Source organism: Mycteria americana, chromosome 2 (assembly GCF_035582795.1).
Source record: "Mycteria americana isolate JAX WOST 10 ecotype Jacksonville Zoo and Gardens chromosome 2, USCA_MyAme_1.0, whole genome shotgun sequence".
In the NCBI taxonomy this organism is placed as follows: domain Eukaryota; kingdom Metazoa; phylum Chordata; class Aves; order Ciconiiformes; family Ciconiidae; genus Mycteria; species Mycteria americana.
In genome coordinates, this window is record NC_134366.1 from 82,180,136 (window position 1) to 82,200,514 (window position 20,379).

General features: G+C 50.7%; 1 protein-coding gene across 1 annotated transcript; it reads left to right on the forward strand.

The window, feature by feature from the left end:
* Positions 1–2,368: 2,368 nt before the first annotated feature.
* Positions 2,369–8,155, forward strand: FOXF2 (forkhead box F2). The gene is made up of 2 exons (XM_075495633.1): positions 2,369–3,439; positions 7,256–8,155. The coding sequence occupies exons 1-2, from the start codon at positions 2,431–2,433 to the stop codon at positions 7,420–7,422; spliced, it is 1,176 nt and encodes a 391-aa protein (XP_075351748.1). The 5' UTR covers positions 2,369–2,430; the 3' UTR covers positions 7,423–8,155.
* The last annotated feature ends 12,224 nt before the right edge of the window (positions 8,156–20,379 follow it).

Sequence of the window (20,379 nt, forward strand, 5' to 3'; positions counted from 1 at the left end):
AAGTCGCGACTGAAGCAGCATGCGGCTCTCTGCCCCAGGGCTGACCTGCCCGGCTTTGCTTCATTGTCCGCCCTGTCTCGCACCGCGGAGAAAGCAACGACACCTTCGTATATCGTGACATCTGCGTTGGCAGTAAATGCCTCTTCCTGCTCGACGAATATTAATGATCAAAACGAGTTATCCGAAACGGGGGTAGGTTAGAGTGATCTTCAGACGACGTCTGCCCGCCCCCCCCCTTGCATTTAATACATTTATCCTTCTGACGATGGCCGAAATGACTTGAGCGTGTCACCCGAGGGTGACATTTAGACAGGTATCCCATCGCGGAAGGCAAAAAAGGACGCTCGCTAGCCGATCTAGAGCAGAGAAGGATGTTTATATATAAAACGACGGATATTTTTTTAAAAATATTCCGAACAAGTCGTTACAACGAGATCAGGAATCGGACGTCGGCCTCCCTGCCCCTCCAGGGGGAAAAAAAAAAAAAAAGAAGATATAGAAACAGATAGATAGAGCTAGATATAGAGCTAGATACAGCTTTTTTTTTTTTTTTTTTTTTTTTTTTTACGATGGGAACAATTTAAATCGATGCCTCAGGAAAGGTAAACACGGTCTATCGACTGGGCGATCATTTTTTCTATTAAAAATGTGTAGTAAACATTGCCGGGCTTGGTAGTGTTTTTCTTAGCTGATCGTCAGGTACAATCAAGCCATTTTCGGACACATTCCCATGTATGTAGCAGTGGTGATCTGGAGGAAGCTGTCGACGCCTGTTCAGTTAATTTAGGTTTTCTTTGTCTAATTACTGTGGAGCTTAGGGAAAAGGAGCCGGGCTCAGGGCAGTAAACTGACACTTGGGCTCTGTGTGTGGTATCCAGGCAGAGTTTGATGGAAAAAGCCTGCTACCACTCAACTGCAGGTCACTGTCTGGGACCAGCCCCACCCCCTCCCTGCCCGTACCCACCAGCGAGCTCTCAGCACGGAGCTGCGCTGGAGACAGACGGACACACAGGCACACACGCAGACGCACACACACACAGCGCTGCAGGCACGCTGACACGGCGGCCCGCTCTGCCCGCGTCCTTCCCACCCCCCTGCCTTTGGTCCAGCATCCCTGTCTGCTCTGCCTCTCGTCCTGCCGCCGCCGTCCTCCTTCCGTCTCCAGTTTGATCCTGGAGCCTCCTCCATCATCTGGGAGCAGGCCTGTGCCTCCGCCAGCCCCTCTCCTCCCTGCCCCCTCCGGCGCCCCGTTTCCTCCGGCAAACGGCGTTTGCCAGCACGCCTGACCCACCCGCTGCACCGAGGGGACGTCCCCGGGGGCGGAGGGAGGGCGCATCCCTGGTCCTCGGGCTCGACCCCTGCTGCCCTAGAAAATGAATTGCATTTTATGGGGGGGGGGGGTGGCAAGGGATAGCGAGAAATCTTAAAACCCAGAGGTCTGGCAGACTTGGGGAGCAGCAGCCACTTGCTGCCTGGGGCTCCGTAGGGTGGGCGACCCCCTCAGAAGCGACACACCCACGTCCGCACCCGGCAGCATCGGTGCCCGTGTGCCCCGGGGCGCAGCGGCGGAGCTTCGGGCTGGCAGCCGCTCCCCTCGCCCCGGGGCCGTGCCGGGGAGCAGCGGGCAGCCCGGTGCCTGCTGGGCCGAGGGAGCCCCGGGGAGGCGGTGAGCGGTGTCACTGCGTGCTGCGGGGCCGGCAGCGAGAGGGAGCCGGGGATGGTGCCGCAGCAGCGGCGGCAGCAGCAGCAGCGCCTCCTGCCCAGATGACGGGTGGACAGAGGCCAGCTGGAAAGGGGGTGGTCTCTCCCTCCCCTCCTCTCGCTCCCCCTCTCCCTCTCTCTCTCTATCTCTGCTGATTTCTCGACCGGATTCAGGGGGGTCTGCGGGGAAAGGGAAAAAAAAAAAAAGAGCAAGATTGAAGGAACTGATAGGCGGTCGCGCTGTGCCTTTCAGGCAAGAAAAAAGTGTGTATGAAAGAATAACAGTGCGGAAGGGATTGGAGGGGGGGGCTCTTGCTCTTCCTCCCCTTGCCGGATTAGGCAGCGGGATGGTCCCCAGGTGGGGGGCAGAGGAGGAAGCGGAGCGGCGCTGAGCGGAGCCTCCGCAGGCGGCGCGGCGCGGGGAGGGCGGGGGCCGGGCCGGGGCCGGGGCCGGGGCCGGGGCCGGGCCGGTCCATCCCGCCCAGTGCCTGGCTCCGGCGGAAAGCAGAGGAGCCATTGCGCAAGGGACCGCGGGGAGGGATGCGCAGGGCGCTGCCGCCGCCCCGCCGCCGCCCGCCGCGCTGAGGAGGTGCCCGGAGGACAGCAGCTCTCGCCGCCCCCCCGCTCTCCCCCTGCGGGGCACCCCCCGCCCCGGTACCCACCCCGCCCGGCTCCCCCCCTTCCCTCCCAGCCTCACCCCACCCTGCCCCATTCCCCTCCCTCCGCCAGATGACCACCGAGAGCGGCCAGCAGCGGCTGGAGCCCCCCGTCCCTCTCCGCTCCTGCAGCCCGGCTCCCGGAGCTCTCCAGATGAGCCGGCCGCCCTCCTCCGCCCTGGAGACCTCCACCTCCTCTTCCTCCACCTCCACCTCCTCCTCCTCCTCGGCGGCAGCGGCGTCCTCCAAGAGCAAGAAGGCCAGCTCGGGGTTGCGGCGGCCCGAGAAGCCCCCCTACTCCTACATCGCCCTCATCGTCATGGCCATCCAGAGCTCGCCCTCCAAGCGCCTGACCCTCAGCGAGATCTACCAGTTCCTGCAGGCCCGCTTCCCCTTCTTCCGCGGCTCCTACCAGGGCTGGAAGAACTCCGTGCGCCACAACCTCTCCCTCAACGAGTGCTTCATCAAGCTGCCCAAGGGCCTGGGCCGCCCGGGCAAGGGCCACTACTGGACCATCGACCCGGCCAGCGAGTTCATGTTCGAGGAGGGCTCCTTCCGACGGCGGCCCCGCGGCTTCAGGAGGAAATGCCAGGCGCTGAAGCCCATGTACCGCATGATGAACGGGCTGGGCTTCGGCGCCTCCATCCTCCCGCAGGGCTTCGACTTCCAGGCGCCCCCCGCCTCCCTCGCCTGCCACTCCAACGGCTACAACCTCGACATGATGCCCAACGCCATGGCCAGCGGCTACGAGGGACTCAGCGGCGGCCACCACGTCCCGCACATGTCGCCCAACCCCGGCTCGACCTACATGGCCAGCTGCCCGGTGACTGCCAACGGGGACTACGGCCCCGACAGCAGCAGCAGCCCCGTGCCCTCCTCGCCGGCCATGGCGAGCGCCATCGAGTGCCACTCGCCCTACACGAGCCCTTCGGCTCACTGGACAGCCTCGGGGGCCTCGCCCTACATAAAGCAGCAGGGCCTCCCCGCCGCCAACGCCGCCTCCTCCGGCATCCACTCCAGCGTGCCCTCCTACTCCCTGGAGCAGGGCTACCTGCACCAGAGCCCCCGCGACGACCTCTCAGGTAGGGACCCGGGGGGGAGGCGGGGAGCGCGGCGCCGGCGGGGCTTTCTCCGGCGACGAGGGTTTCCACGGCGTAGGAAAAGGGGGGGGGGCATTGTCTGCGAGAAGGAGGAAAACACGCGTGGGTCGGAGCTGTTCTGTTTCGGGACAGGGGGGACGTCGGAAGGGGCTGTGGGTACGGCTGCGAGCATCCCTCCTTCTTGCCCAGCTCCGAGGAAAGCCCGGCTCCGTCCCGGCTCCGCCCGGGCTCCGTCCCGGCTCGCACGTCCCCGCCGGTGCCGGCGGCTTGACTTAGCGGGGAGCGCCGGCAGGCATCGCCGCCGCCTCGGTGAAGGGCGGTCCGCGGAGACACGTCGCGGGGGTAATCACAAAAAGGCGTTAAATATTATCCCCTAAGCCCTGCGGGGAAAAAAAAAACCAAACCGCTTATCTTGAAAAATGCGAGAGGGATTAAAGCGGATCCAGTGTGTTTCTGCAACCGGAGGGAAAGAGTTTTCTGGTCTCTGTCTCCCACCCCCCCGGCCGGCGATTACAGACAATGTCTGCTCAGAAAAATCCGAGCACAAAAATGGGTAAAAGATGTTGGGCTCTTAGGGGGAAATTTTCCAAATAGCCCTTTTAAACGTGGGTCCCGGAGGTTAAGCAAACAAAGACAGTCTGGGCTGGACCACACCGAAGAGGATTTTAGCCTGACTTAACCTCTATGAGAGCGGGGTCTTGTTCAATTTTATGGGAATTTCAAGAAGTAACAAATACAGGCGACCCCCAGCTCTGGGTCCCCTCCCGCCCCCTCCTTGGGCGCCTGTCAATCACTCTCCTGCCCTTCTGCAAGCCCCGCAGCCTGCCCCGGCCTCGCCGCAGCTTGCTGCGGCCGAGGGGAGGGCGAGCTGGGAGCCCAGCCGCCGGGGAAGCCGCCTTGCCATCACCGCAGAAGGGGCTTGGGGTCTCAGGGGAGAGCAAGCGGTTGCAAATTTCCCTCCCTTAAAAAGAACCCCAACTCCTGAATAGCCCTGGGGTGGCTCCTGGGGAGAGGCGGCTGCGGAGCGGGCCGCCGTCTTACCGGGCTTTCGGCGCAGAGAGGGCTGCGGGGACGCCGGGCGGCCCCAGATGGGCTCCTCCGTGCCCACGGAGATTCAGGTCGTCCTTCCACGTGGTTTTGGGGGCCGGGGCGAGAGGCCGGCGGGTTCACAAGGGCGTCCCCGGCCGAAATGCGTACCTTTACCGTTAGGAATTTCTGCTTTGCTTTCTTGTTATTGCTGTTGTTACGTGGATTTGTTTGTTTGTTTTCTTTTCTTTTCCTTTCTTTTGGATTTTTTCCCTCTGTTTGTTTTACTCCTTGCGGCCCCGCGGGCGGCCGCGCAGGGCCCACGGGGCCACGCGTGGCGCGGGAGTGGGGCTGGCCCGGGGAGCGGGGCTGGGAGGCGGCTGCCCCCTCCTCCTGACAGACACCCGAGGTGGGAAAGGCGACTCCTGGAAGAGAAATTTTAATTTCGAAGCAGCCGAAGAACAGCTCTTCAAAACAAAAAGCAGAAGGAGAGGGAGGAAGGGAACTGGTCCCCCCGAAGGTCCCAGCACGGTTGCCGAGGCTGGGGCCGTTTGAATCCGAATTGTTTCTGTTCAAGGGCGGATATACATGCAGACGGACCGATGGACTCTTTCTGAATGCCGACGACGAGCGTCCGTTTCCAGCAGCTCAGATTTAATGCCACCGCTCTGCAAAACGGCGTTTCTCAGCTTATTTTCTACAGCTTCAGGATCTGGGCCCAGGACTTTAGTGGAAGCCACCGCCATTCCTTGATTAGCTAAAAAAACCCCAACCCTTTATTTTTTTGCGCGGATCCAATCTTCATTCGTGTGTGTTACATAAAATCTCTGCAGCGCAAACGTTTTAGTAGAGCGAAAGCAGATGGGGAAAAAAGATCCGAGCTCCTTCATTCGTAATTATTACCAGCAATAATCTTTCTCCTCCTCTCCCCACAACAGCAGTAGCAAGTGAATTTCGCCTTTCTCTTTCTCTTAGTTAAATGCAAAGCAAATTCGGTGGCAACTGCTGTTGATCAGTCAATAATCCCCTACTCACGACAGCGACAGGGCGGACTTAAAACCTTGGAATTGCATCAGACCCAAGAATAAGAGAGGAAAAAATTGGAAACAGGAGGCTCGGTTCTGCTAAAAGGATTTTGAAACTGGGGGGCGGGGGGAGCCAGATTTTTTTCGCACACTATTAAATCCTGCTAAATGATTGAATCAGGATTGTAATAAAGTGCCCCGGTTTATGGTGAGCATACCAGCAGGGTTATTAGAAAGCCGAGGAAATCCAGCGAAATAATCACTTTTATAAAGTGAGCTCTGTGGGGTGAAGGAGGGGACAGTGCCGGAGGAGACGGGCTGTGCACGCCGCCTACACAGTGCCAGGGGCCGCGGCCAAACTGGTCGGCTCCACCACCCTGGGGAAAACCGGGAACGTTTGCCTCTTCCCTCCGCTTCTTATTTTGCTGCTTTTTTTTCTTTTTTTCTTTCTTTTTTTTTTCTTTTTCTCTCTCTTTTTTTTTTTTTTCCCCCCTTGACCCTTTGTCAGATTTGACAGGATCCCACTAGCCGAGTTTGACATCCACATGCCAAATCAAATCCCTCTCTGGCTCTACCCTGCAGGCCTTGCTCAGGCAATGCTCCCCTCCCTGCCAGATCCAGTAGGAACCCTGCCAGACTAAAGATCCCAGTGCAGTCCTACGGCGTGGGCTGTGGGCTCCCACGCGGCCCTTGGACTTTGTCCCCCAAAAGGCTGCCTTAGCTGTGGGAAATGAAAATGGGAATTTGCAAGGTCATTTATACGTCGGTGCTGCGGATGTACTTTGCTTGTTGCTGTTGATGACCCGTAGGGTGTCCTCCGTCTGTGTCTTATGAACTTTGTGTCTTGTGTGTCTTATGTGTTTATGAAAGCACACACGCGTATAGGCGTGCACGTTCATACACACACACACACATAAATAAATACACTATCAACACATAAACGCATCGTGGTTGGAATTCAACCTGCAGCCGTTCAAGTCAAAAGCAAAAACCTTCCAGGGATGGGATGGGGAGGGAGAAGAGGGAGCAAAGGTGGGAATCAGATTCAAATGGCTGTGGCGCATGCAGAAAAACACACAAGTCGCATCCTCTCCTCGCACACACGCGCTTCCTCATCTACAGCACACGCAGAGACTGACCTAACCCCACACGCAGAGGCTGACCTAACCCCACACGCAGAGGCTGACCTAACCCCACACGCTGATCAACACGCAGGCAGAGGGGCAGACAGCCCCGTGTGTGTGCCCACACGGGAGGGGTGCCCTCAGGTACGCGTGCGCCCGGGATGCGGCCGTGCATGTGTCCGTGGGCATCCACCTCCGCCCGCCTTCCTCTCCGCAGCCTGTGTGCCACACGGTTGTGTAGTTTATAGCCCCCCGCCCCCCGCAGAACGGGCACGGGGCGGTGGTACGAGCACGGGTGCAGCCCCAAGCCCAGCCGGGGGCGATGGGGGACTCCGGGGGATCCACGTCCCTTCCTCGCTCGGGGCGGTGGGACCCGCCGCGCTTTCTGCCCTGCAAGCGGGACGGGCTTTGCCCCGGGGGAGCGCCCAGCCCGCTGCCAGGAAAGCCAGAGAGGAGCTCCCAAACCTTGCAGGAGGGAGCGGAGACCAGGGGAAACGAAGCAGTGTGTCAGCCCTGCTGCTGTGTGTAGCCTCTCCTCCCTGCGGGTGAGGGAGAAAGGGCTGCTCCGCCCGAGCAGAGCTACCCGACTTCTGAGCAGCTCTTGTTATTTCCTTCTCTTGCAGTGGGATTGCCTCGCTACCAGCATCACCCCTCCCCGGTGTGTGACAGGAAAGATTTTGTCCTCAATTTTAATGGCATTTCTTCGTTTCACCCTTCCGCTAGTGGATCTTACTACCACCATCACCACCATCAAAGCGTCTGTCAAGACATCAAGCCCTGCGTGATGTGAAGGCAGCGCCCCAACAGAGACAATCAGGTGGCATTGAACAGAGCCGAGGTATAGACGGACCCACGCAGATTAACTATAATGTGCACTCTGATAGCATTGATAGTACACGAGTCACTTAGCAAAATTGCCTAAGGAAGCAGTTTTCCATTCCCCTCCATCCCTTGAAGGACACGTACAGCCGATATAATGCTCCAAAGCTCTTCCTAAAAGAAAAATGCCTTGAGTGATGTGTTGGGTCAGGTGGGACTTCAGTGTCCTTATGCCAAGTCTGACCAGCTTAATCATAAAGCGCCTTTCTGCGATCTCCTAAAGAGTCGAGCTTTGGGAAAGGGAACAATTCGATATATTTTTATACGAGAAAGTATCTTTGAATAGGAAAAATAAACCTCCCAGCTCAGCACCTGCGAGGACTCCCCCTTCCGTTGCTGCGTTAGCGGGAAATTTACTTCTTTTTTTTTTTTTTTTTTTTCTCTCCCCGAGCCCCACCGAGGACACTTTCTATGGACTTCAGCACCGACCGATTGATATTATTAAAACAGTATTGTTTAGCCCTTTCGTGTATAGACTTTAAGAAAAGTTCAATTTTTTTCAGTATTGCAGCAATACAACGTTCTGTTTTTTATTTTTACAAAAGTTGTTTTCTACCACAGTATTTTTTAAAAAAATATTTTAAATAAATCTCGTGTATACTCACACACTATTGCTTTAAAAGGAGAATATATTTGCACTTATGTATACTTTTTACAGTTTGCCAAAATATTTTGATGTACAAATTCTTTTTTTCCAATAAAATGTATATAAACGACTGTGCACTGGACAGGCACTTATTTTTCCCTCGGCTCCTTCTGAGAAAATTCTTCCACCCCAGCATCCGAGATCGTTAAAGCTGCAACCCCAAATCCTCCAGCCGCTGGAGGCGGAGGAGGGGAGCGAGCGGTTGACCCGAGGGGGCCAGTGCCGTGGTCTCTAGGCTGCACCTCCCGCCCTCCCCACTTCCCACTCTGCTTTCCCCGCTGCTGGACAGACTTTGAAATAACCGGGGCAGTGGACGCAAAAGCAGCAGGGTCCAGACTGCCGGCTCCTCTCTTCGAGGGCTCCCCCGGGCCCGAAACCCCCTCCCCGCCGTTCGGGGCTCTGTCCAGGTGTCCCCGTGTCCCCGTCCCGCCTGCCCACGCAGCGCCGTCGGAGTCCCTCCGTGCCCCGGCTTTGCCCTGGCTTTGCCAGGTGCGGGGGCAGGAGCCCTTGTGCAACGCGGGGTTGCACCCGGGAGGGCACGTCATGGGTGGGCGGCGAGAGGGATCCGCGATAAAACCGTGGCTTGATAAGGAGTGGGGGGAGGCACTGAGAACGGCGTGGCCAGTGAAGGGGGCGGGAGGGGAGAAAAAATAAAAGAAAAAAAGAAAACAGAAAAGGGCCCCCAAAGTACCCCAAGCAAAACAAACCCCATCCCCACGATGCCGCCGTGCCCTGCGGATGGTGAGCGGCGGAGGGTCGCAGCCGGGCGCCGGGAGCTGCCCGCCCGCCCATCCCGCAGGCGCCCCCGGGCGCGCTGACCCCACGGCCCCCGCGGCCGCCCCGGCCGGGGGATGCCCGCCGAACCCACCCGGCACGGCACGGCCCGCCTCGGCCCGGGGGTGGCCACGGCCACGGCCCCGGGGCAGCCCCGCGCGGCCCCGCCGGCGGGCGCAGCTCGCCGCCGCCCCCCGCGCAGCCCGTCCCGTCCCAGGGAGGGGACAGGGCCGGCCCCGTACCCCAGTGCGCCCCGCAAGGCGGGCAGCCCCGCCACGCCGCCCCGACGCTCCCCGGCCCCGCGCCCGAACGCCGGAAAGCGGGAGAGTGTCAGCAAAATGGTATAGGTGCATGCGCACGTATATATGTAAATACGCACGTACAGCTATACACAGAAACTTATATCGATGTAATTATATAGAGAGATAAAACTCTTCATCTTTTAAAATACATATTTATGCTCCAACATGCCCTTTTCTTCCCCGAGCTTCTCAGGGCCTGTGATAAATTATAAAGTCAGTTTCAGAGTTTGCTCCGACCACAGTGCTGTGTTTACATTCTTTCCGAGGCAAGCCTGCATGGTCGTAATTTATATCCTAAACACTTGAACGTAACTTGTTTATACAGGAATGACAGGACCTCAAAGAGAAAAAAACTGCCTCTCGCCTCCCCGGCGGCCGGGCGCGGGGCGCCAGTGCCCTCCAGCGGCAAGACTCCCCGCTCCCGCCCGCCCCGCCGGCAGCGGCCCGCTCCGCAGGTTCGCCGAGTTCTGGCACTAGAAGCATTTTTGGGTTTCCCCCCCCGCCTTCTGAATGCCATTATGTCCCAGAAAACGCGGGTAAGGCTCACAGTGGCTGTTCTCCTAAGGAAGGGGAAGGACTCGCTAGGGCATCCTTCAGTTTTGGGCTTCTGCCTTCTCCCGGGGTGCCTTAAGACTGCTCTCGTTCACCAGGCTAAGGTTCCCTTTTCCCCGTTAAAGCGTCCCAAACAAAGGACGCCTCAGAAGCAGTAGGCATCGGTACGTTTCTGGGTGCTGTCAGTAAAGTGAACCCAGCCTCTTTCTTCTGAACTGAACGGTGACCAGCAAACGGCGGGGAGGAAAAACGTGGCCAGATTTTTACGTTAATTTGATCTGATTTTGTTTTGATATTTGATTTTATTACAGTACCTTCTACCCTAGGAATTCAGCTCTTGTTTAGTCTAAAGAACTCCAGTGGCCGCAGCGCCAGTGGGAGTCAAGACCAAGAGCTATGCCACTGCGAGGACAAGGTATTTATGTTTTAGCCATACATTTTAAAATTCTTTGCATCTTTGTACATTTGTTAACAGTCATTGAACATGCCCAGATATTTCATATTTTGGAAAAAGAACTTTTTTGTTCAAGATCCAGCCCATTGAGACTTCTAATCACAGCAGCAGTGATGCAGTACTCATCTCTGAGACTCCCGGAGACCTACAGCATCCGAGAAAGCTGAAATTTCCGGTGTTACAACAAAACCAGAAATCTAGATCTATATATTTAGACTGAGCATTATGAAAGAGCCCAGGAGGGCATACCTGAAGTTGAGCGTGTATTTGCTAGTCACCCTGTAGGGAAACCTGCAGTTGCTATGCTAAAATGAGCATCAGTTGGTATAAAACACGGGAAGGTCTGTGTCTCTGCAGCGTTCTCAGTTATTGTTCTTTTCTGTGACAATAGACTATCCTCTTCCTCCTTATAATTTGTTATCTTTTCATTCCTTGCCTGTTAACATGTCCCTGACTGCTTTGTCCTCTATGTGTGGATTGCAAGATGCCTAAGTGATACCGTGTTTTTCTTTAGCAGTGCTATAGTCCATGTAGCACCCAACAACAGTCACGCACCTCCACTGAGTTTGAAAATATCGTCGTTGCTGACTTTCAGCCTAGGGCTTTGGTCCATACAACCCCTCTGTCCTTACAGGTGAGCACAAAGGAGGAGGAGAGCAGATAGCTTCTAGGTACACTTCTGGTCTATCCCGATGAAGAGCTTGCGTATCCAAAAAGCTGCATTAGTTTTTCCAACCAGATTAGTTGGTCTAATGCGTTAGTAATGTGTCTGCCGCAAACGTCGCCTCGCTAATGACCTCAGACCGCCACCGCTACAAGAAAGCTACAACTAAATTACAAATAGTTAGTCATCTAGACTGATGGCGTAGCTCACATTTGGTGAGGCACTGAGGCAAAAGGCTTGAACGTAGACTAATCCAAACATTGCCATTATTAGAGCACACTAGGCAGAGTTTCCGTAGGATGGGAATGAAATCACGCTGGAGCGCCTCAAACAGTTTGCGTGTGATCCGCTATAATCTTATATATATATTCTCCATTCTCTGGTTTCATCAGAGTCTTACTGCCTCTGTGGAGAGATTTTGCTTGTGAGGGTGTTTATGTTACACAGAAAAAAACCCACTCAAGCACTCCAAAGCTGGGATCATTTGAACAATCAATTTAACACTGGCAAAATTAGCCAAATGCAGAGATATCTTATGCGGGATGTTGAATTTCTAGCTGGTAGTTGAGCAAAGCATTCTTTAAAACAGTCAGTTTATTAATTCCATTAAATCCCCTTGCCCATTATTCTATTAAGAACAACATCAATTAATATCTTGCTGTGTTTTGGCTCAGCTGGCAAAGTACTTTTAGCCAACACAATATTTTCAGTTTAGTATGAGAGTTTTAGCCTGCTTTGGAGGCAAAGAAAAGTAAAGATTTTTTTTTTTTCCCCCCAATAACAATAAGACTGATTTTATTAAACTAGAAAGATTTGCTCATAACATATGCATGAGGTAATATTTAAATAAGCCTGTTCAATAAAACGCTAGGTATGTCACTCAGGCCCTGAGAAAGCAAGGTGCTGTTTTCAATTATAATTTTAATATACCTGAGGACATGAGTACTCCCATTAAAGTCAATGGGATTATGCAGACGCTTAGGGTTAAAAGTGCTTTGCTGAGGAAGGATGATGGGACTAGAATTAAACACTACAGGTTCCTCCTATATGCTGCAGCTGAGCTCTGTATAAGAACTGGGGTAGAATATACCTGATTCATATACAGGATGAAAATTAATTCAAAACATACTCCAGCTTTGAATAGAGATGTGTTTTACAAAACCTGCTGGCATTAATCTGCATGAAATACTGCCTTAGCTAATAAGAACACCCGGGCTTTATTTATATATTGAGCCATTTGATAGATACAAATGGAGAAAGAGGTAAATAGAAGCCAACATATTTTTGAATAAAAGCCCAGAGGTTCTCTCAGAGTTCAATGATCTTTGTGTCTAGATTATAAAGAATTCAGAGCAGCTTCGTGTGACTTGCCAACTACTGAATAGAGCTCCAAAACATCTGTAATATTAAACAACCTCAAGCCTCCTTTTTATGCTTGTTTTCATCCAACAGTGATTTATAGAAATCTATTGGCTTCTCCATTGGTCATTTCTAAAAAGAAATATGCCGGGAGGAGAAGGAGGTTTTAAAATTTGCTGGGACACCACTACCAAACTGCAGCTGGAATCAGAGGTATCTTAACAGCGGATTTAGATTTATTTAGGAGATTATGGAGAAATGTTAACTGCATTACATCGGTTATCTTAACCATTGCAAAATGAACTTGCGGCGTTGTGCAAAGAACCATTGGGCTCACAGGTAATTTGATGTTTTCGGGGTAATTCAAAGAGACAGCTGCTTTTGAGGAACTGATAAAGGACAGATTTCTTGGACTAGATCCCCACTGGTAACATTTTCCTTGCAGCAGAGTTGCAGCCCATTAATTCTCACTGTCCAAATATAGGTAGCATTAGTTTAAATTAGAAGTATTATAACTGATTTAGCTAGGCTACTGAAATCCTTTATGTACACAATCTTATCTCATTTTCAAAGATCCTCTTTGGATTGGTTTATTCCTGTCCTGATTAACATATACCAAACACATTTTACTTGATGAAAACTCTCTCGGTTTTCTTTTTGTATCAGTTCAAACCAGTTTAAAATTACTCTCTGAGGCTGCATCTCATGCACAACAGTTTTCTGATATAATGAAAGGTGTGATTTAGTTCAAACTGCATAACTGGTGTTTATGGACACGCCATCACTGTAATCCCTGGTTTATACACATACAGCTGCAAGCTACACCAATACGAGCAGCTTTAAAGTGGTATCAACTCCCCAAAGCTGATTGAAACTAAAGAGGGCAGTGTCTGTGACTAGGCAATCCTTATGTTAAAGGGTTGCAGCTTTTCCCTGTGAGACAGCTGAATGTTAGAAACTGGATCTAAAGCATGATCATACTGGAAGCTCCTGGACAATTTCACTTGTGGAATCAAGGCTTTAAAATCAGGCCTTGGGCCTTCTTGCACTCATGTTTTCTTTCATCTGGAGGTTTCCCTGCCAGAGATTTGTTGACCACTGGTGGCTTGCAGAGCATTTGCTGGTGGCTTAGAGACAGCTATTTGGTTACGGGACAGTGCTTCTCATCCTTTGTGGTGGAGAGAATATGAACAAATGGGAGGGGGGAGATGCAGTGAAGATTAGAGTCAGCAGCATGATTCACTCTTTTAAAAAAGGAATAAAATGCTTTCAACATTAAAATTGCTGAAACATAGAAATGTTTCCAGCCTCTGCCACGTCTCGTTTGGCTCTTAGTGCTGGTAAGGCTAGATGATCGCTTGGCCATTAATGAAGGAAGAGCAGAGTTGTTCACTAGAGAGGACAAGGAGCTCCAGAAAGGCACTGGAGGAAGAGTACTTTGATCCCAGGTGACTTAACAGGCAGAGCCGTAATAGAGAGGGTGCAGGTACTGGGGAGCTATGTGAATGTTATCAAGTCAGGGTAATCATTGACAAAAGAGCTGCAAGAACAGGGGTAACTTCTGCAGCCATCACGGGAAGCTCCACTATGTAACTATGAAAGGCAGAATTAGGTCCCTTAAAAATAGACATCAAGTTCCGCTCCTCATATCATGCACTAAATCCTGCTTTCACACATGAGAAGTTCCCCTCACTGCAGTGCACTCCTTTTTCCCTTCTGAGGCAGAAACAGAGCTGCGCTGCAATGATTCACAAATACTCCCATGCTGATCTGGGAACTGAGACACTTGAATACATCAATATATTGGTTTTGCTTAGTGTGAGGCAGCAAGGAGAAGTGGACAGGAAAAAAGCAATAGCTCAAGATAAGTGACCTCCAGTAAACAAACAGAGGCTTGTCCCAGGACAGCAGAGGAGCACGGGGTAGGAGAAATCTGGCTTGACTCCCCATTGAAAGTGTCCAAAGTAGTCTGAACAAGCAGAACCAGGGCCCAGGACTCAGCCAAGTTACTCAGCAGGCTCAGAGGCTCTGTCAAGAAAGCAGCAGGAGCTGTTTAGGGAAACCTATCTGAGACATAGGCATGTCTGAAGCCACCCAGCCTTGCTCAAGCTTCCAGCAGTAGGCAGTAAGGAGAGATGCGCAGAGCTGGTAGTTTTTCAAATATCTTTTCTTTCTAAAAGCATTAATTCTTCTATGAAGACCAACCAACAGCCTGGATTTCAGGAGGCCGCTTTGTCCCTGGCTACTCCCAATTGCAGGCTCCCCCAAAGATGGCAAATGCCCAGCCCTGCAGACCATGTTACTGCAGTCTCCAGCCAGCAAAGCCTGACCTTTCACCCAAGAAAGGAAAGGACCACAGCTCTGTGCTTGCCTTCAGCAAGAGCACAAAGTGGACAAAGCTGGAGCTCAGCTGGAGCAGTGATGCCTGATGTCAGTGTGTTTGTGATGGTAACAGCAGTGAATATCCAGGAAGGTGATGACAGCAGCAAGAGCCTAATCTGGCCAACACAGTGCAGAGTGGTATTCCCTCAGCATGCTTTAGCCTTAGACCTCTGATATTTTCAACCTTATTTTGCTGTCCCCTCTCACCTTTCCATGCCTGTTGATTACCCCAGAAGATTTCTCCCTCTGCCAAGTGAGCTTTCTTTCAATCCCAGGACACAAGCCTTGCTCCTGTTCTACTTCGGACAATGGCCTTTGTTACCAAAACCATGAGGGCAAGGAACGACCATGAATGATTTATACATTTATGTTTCTGTTCTAATATTATAACACCAGATATGCACATCTCTGCAAGCCCTTGACATTTCCTCTACATTTTCCCACCAATTTCCTCCTTATTGTTACAGATTAGTTGCTCACACTGCAGCCCTACTATAGGACCAGGCTTTAAAGGCATACCTCAGTAGAAGAAGAGACATCCACACATGCTCATTTCCCAAATCCAAAGAGAAGAACTAGGATTCCTGAAACTTTCTCTTTTACTGTAGCATGTTGATTCTCTCCTCCTAAGTTCCCACTCCCTGAAGGAAATACCAGGAACTTTCCAACTCAGTTGCTGAAGAAAGAGGTCAAAAGAGAAGATGGCTGGAATAGATGAGGGAAGACTCATAGTAACTCAGCAGATCAGGCCCACAGGAGGCATAGAGAAGAGCAAAAAAAGGACAAACCTCGTATTTAGCCCAGCAGAGATGGGCAAGTTCTACCAGCCAGTACTGTATTTGATTAGCTCCTTCTTGGCCCCATCCTTCAGCCTCGGAGGGAAATGTGATCAAAAGGCCATGCTCTCATTGAGTAGAAAAGCATCTGCAGTAATCAGCTGACATTTGTCTGTCCCAGGAGTGCCCTGTCTTCCTTTTCAGCCACCACTGCCCATCACCTGGGAGCTGGCTGCCTCCCCAGAGATGGCTCTAAGAGCAGTGGAGAAAGGCTTAAGATATCTGAGCAGTTTCCACCTGCCCATAGTTGGTTCTGGATCTAAGTACCCCCAGGGTTCCCAGGCAGGAACCACACTCCAAGAGTGAAAAATAGAAAACAGATGCTCATATGAAACAGACCATGCCATCCAGGGGCATCTCAGGAGATATTTATTACTCAGGAGCATGCACCACAGCAAATCATGGCTCTCCTTCTGCATGGAAAAGCCTTTGATGGTTGGCTACTAATGGCTAAAAATGAGGCAAATTCATAGTCCAGACAGCCTTTAGATATGCCAAAAACATCCATGTGCTGGCAAAGACACTATTCAGTTTGTTCATTTCCTGTACGCCGTTTGAAACAGCCAGAGCCCTTTCTCACTGTTTAGTCCTTTGAATGCAGAGTAAAATAAAAACAGAAGAAGAAACATGCAGCTAACAAAAGTCCCAAGCTCAGCACTTCAGGAGGGACTCGAGCACTGGGAGAGCAGACAGAGGACCCCCTAGAGCTGGGAAAGCTTATAGCATATGTTCTGCATAGTCTGCTCTGTGGAGATGATAATAAATTCCTCTCTTGCCTGCACAGCTGTCATTCACAAGGTCAGTTCCTTCCACCAGAAAAGAGGACCTGACACAGCTCTTTCACACCCTTACAGACACAGGCAGTAGATAGAAGCCTAGAAAAAAAACCATCTGCCCCATAAAGTGCACATGGTTTCATGTTCTTTCAGGTGGACTCATGTCATTAAGGAAGTGTAGCAAGCTCCTCATCAGTCCAGACTCAAAGCCTATATGGTCCAGGATCCTGTGTTTGAACGGGGGACAGAAAATTGGTGGACTTAAAAAAAAAAAAGCGGTAAGGGGTCTAGCATCCTCTGCTTGCTCATGGTGAAGTGTCTCTGGAGGGTGTGATCTACATCCTGAATGTCATTCATTGTTTTAGGAAGATCAGTCATTGCACCTAATTTTGCCAGGGTATCCATTTCCCAAGATCCCCACTTGGCAGTCTAAGAACTGCATACCAAATTCAGTATGAATTTCTTTTCCAAGCCCATAAGCGAATGCTGCACCCATTTAAGATATTCTGTCAACCTGTTCAGCCCATTTCGCCAGTGCCAGGCGCTTCAGAAGATGCAAGGATGCAAGAAATTTGCAGTAGGCAAGTATGAGATAACCTGCATCCTCACCAACTACTTTGAGGGTGAAGATTGCACTCAGCTTTGAGCTTAACTCTTGGCCTCTCTGGCATCCTGTGCTGGGGGGTACCAGAGGCTGTTTAGGTGCTATTTAAATGACTGGTTTCTTTCTGTCCATTTTGTCTGTGTTTCTTTTAACTTTAATGCCAAGACAGAAGCTCCTGATTCATCTTAACTAAGTTTTTATTCATTTTTAAGTGGTTTTACCACATCTGCTCTTGTCTCCTTCCTGAGGCAGCTAACCACCATCTTCAGACATTCTGGCCCCTACCATCTTATTGTGATTCTTCTAATCCCCCACCTCACAAGAAGTAAAACTTGCTTAGGCAGTAGACTGCAGTTTTCTATAGCATGGACATCAAAGCTAGTTGTTAAAACTCCTTCTACAGAAAAAGTAGTCAAAATAGGCATCAGAGGAAGAGCAATCTGACCTCTTGGAGATCTCTGCTTTAGGAGAACATGAATCTTAACCTCATTTCTATCTATCCATTGGCTGTGAAAGAGTTCAGGTGATGGGCTCAGGTGAAGACGACTGCTCTGTAGCTAGATGAGATGAAAAATAACGGTGAAAATTTTTCTTGTAGCTAGCTTTTACTTCATAGCTTCTCATGTGACAGCCTTATTTTCTTTAGCAAACACTTAACCAAGACCTTTTCAAAGGCCTTTAATAGAAGGATAGTGGATGCTTGAGTTCAGATAATTATTTCCTTTTCTACAGAAATCAGGTTTGAACTATTTAGATGCAATTGGAAGATTAGTGCCCAGAGTGTATGCAATGCATTTCAAGCCCATGAATAAACTTCTCATCTTAGTTACACTGACACAAACAAACAAAAGCTTTATTAGTTTTGGTTGATTACTTGGGGAGAGTTAGCATAACTGAAAGAAAAACCTACTACAAAAGTTTTGAGAAGTTTACAGTCTGATCAGATGCTGTATTAGAAAGATGGTAAGCTGCTGTTATCAATAACAATTTATTGATAAAATCACCTTGTCCAATCCACTGGAAACACTATATACTTGCAGATATCAGTATTTTGCTACTAAATGCACCTGTTAATAATAGGCGCTAACAGTGACCTGGAGAACCCAGTAAGAAGAGATGAGAAAGATAAAGGAAACCAGCAAATATGAAGACCCCATAGAAAATACAAAAAATATTTGGTCTGAGATCTGTCTCTGTGCCTTTCCTTGCTGTTATTCTCTGTACACAGCAAAACAAAGGAGGCGGGTAGGAGGAAACATGCAGGAAATGAAATAAGAGCGGTTGTAAGATGCCCCCAGAAATGGTGAGCAACGCCCAGGGGACCGGGAAGCAGCTGGTCGTCCCGGCGCTGGCCTGTTTGGCGAGCAAGCCGGTGTGTCACCAGCCCTATCCGGACCCGGAGCTGACAGACACTCCCGTCTAACACCGTTTCCGACAGAAGGACAGAGAGCGGTGTCCTGGCTCTCCCAGCCTAAGCGCCGAGGTGCCAAGACTACGTGGAACTTGCCCAAAATTTGCAAGGGAAGAATGAAGCTTAAGTCATATTGACGCGTGCGGGCCTTCTTTTGTTATTGTAACCCAGTTATCGGAGCAATGTGTTCCTGTTGATTCTTAAACCCTACTTTGTTTTGAAAAGGCCAAACTGCATTGCTGGATGCATTGTCCGGTTACAGAGCTCCCGAGAGGGGGGACTTCCAGCTGAGATCCAAGTCAAACCAGCCCAGCAAAATGAGTAATGGGAGACACGGTGTTTTGAAGCCAGGGCTCTAGTCCGAAAGGGGGGTTCCCAGTATGAAAGGATGGAGAGTGCAGGGCAGGGGTGCCCATGGAGACGTTGCAGAGGCGTGCAGAGAGCAGCAGGCACATTGGCCGTGGAGGGGTCATGCTGACACCGGCAGACGGGTACCGACTCTTCTCATAGCTTGGTGCTGTGGCATGCCGATGTGACCAAGCCCATCACAGCTGACAGGGCTTTCCGTTTTTTGCTCGTGGTTCTACAGCCTGCAGACCCCAAACCACCGGGGACCTGGAAAGCATGACATCCACTTGCTCCTGTGAGGTGACAGCTAGGGGATGTGTCACCGATAATGTGTCTGGAAAGCAAGAAAGTCCAGAGAGATGACTAGAGGAGGAGGGTGGCTTTACAAAAAGTGAGCCTACAAAGAAAGGTTTTTGACCTATAGGATGGGGAAACACATATGGGGTCAGGGCTGGGAAATAAGTATGAATTCAGCTGCATAAAAAGGAGATTAAAAAGGACAAAAGAGGGGTATTTGGGGTCACTCTGATGAGGAAAGAGGGTGGGAAATCTGAAGAAAGAAAAGTGTTATGCGAAGGGCAGGCTAGCACAGAGGGAAGCCAAGGAGACTGAAAGGGGTGAATAAAATGATGATGCTGGGAAAGCCTTTCTCAACGAAAGAGGGGAGCTAAGATGGCTGACCTGTGGGATGGGAAGACCTTCCCATTTGGTACACTACAGGAGGCGAGCAGACATCGCCTTTCCCTGAAAGCTCAATCCAGAAAAGGGAATGCAGAAATGCATAAAATGGAAAGGCAGTAGGGGATGGGGAATAAGAGAAATCTACATGGGGATGAAAATGGTCCTTTATCGTAGACAGACAATTTGCTGTTTATCCCCTCAAGCCTTTTATTTCCCTCTCTCTAAGATATTTCTAGGTAGTTAAAATGGTTACTACAAGCATATCAGATCCTTATTGAAGTTCTCATGGTTTCTCTGCAGAGAGGGGACATGGGGATCTCAATATATGGTATCTCCCATCAAAAGCTTTTTTAGCTACCAGATGAAAATGCATTTAGCTCACACATGGGTAACATTTGCAGATTCCTTGAAAGCTGAACTTTAGCTGTTCTAACTACCTCAGTATTCCTGTTTCCCTTATACCTGTAATCTGTCTGCAGAGATAAAGTCACTGAGAAAGAATATAGATTTGCTCCCTCAGAAAAGCCTTGTTTTTGTCTTATCAGTGAAATAAGCACATCCTGTGCACAGAGACCAAAAAAAAAAAAAAATCAAAGTTCCCTGGGACCTCACCATTGGGCTAGACTGCCAGAGTATTATAAAATGGCTTAAGTAAATAAATAACATTGCATTGTCCAAAACCTCCTTTCTTGGAAAGCTTTGTATCCAAGCTCTTTATGCAGTAAAGGTAACGTTATCATCTTCCTGGTCCTTTAAAATGTAGTCTATTACATTGCCATTAAAAATGTGGGGAAAAGATACTCCGAAATTATTCCAAATAAGGAAAATCTGAAGCATAATTTATTACAGCCATAAATTCTCATGTAAATGTCAGCAGCCAGTAGATCCTGGACTTCAGTGATGGCAACTCTCCTGCTAGGAAAGACACAGTGTTTAGTTTGAGGCTGTAAAAATGCTCATCTGTAGCCTTTGGACAGCCAGTACCCAGAAATTGCCTCCCAGCCATAGAAAGAAACTCAGATATGAAAGATCCCCACGAGGATTTAGTGCCACAGGAACAATTATCAACAGCACGAGCA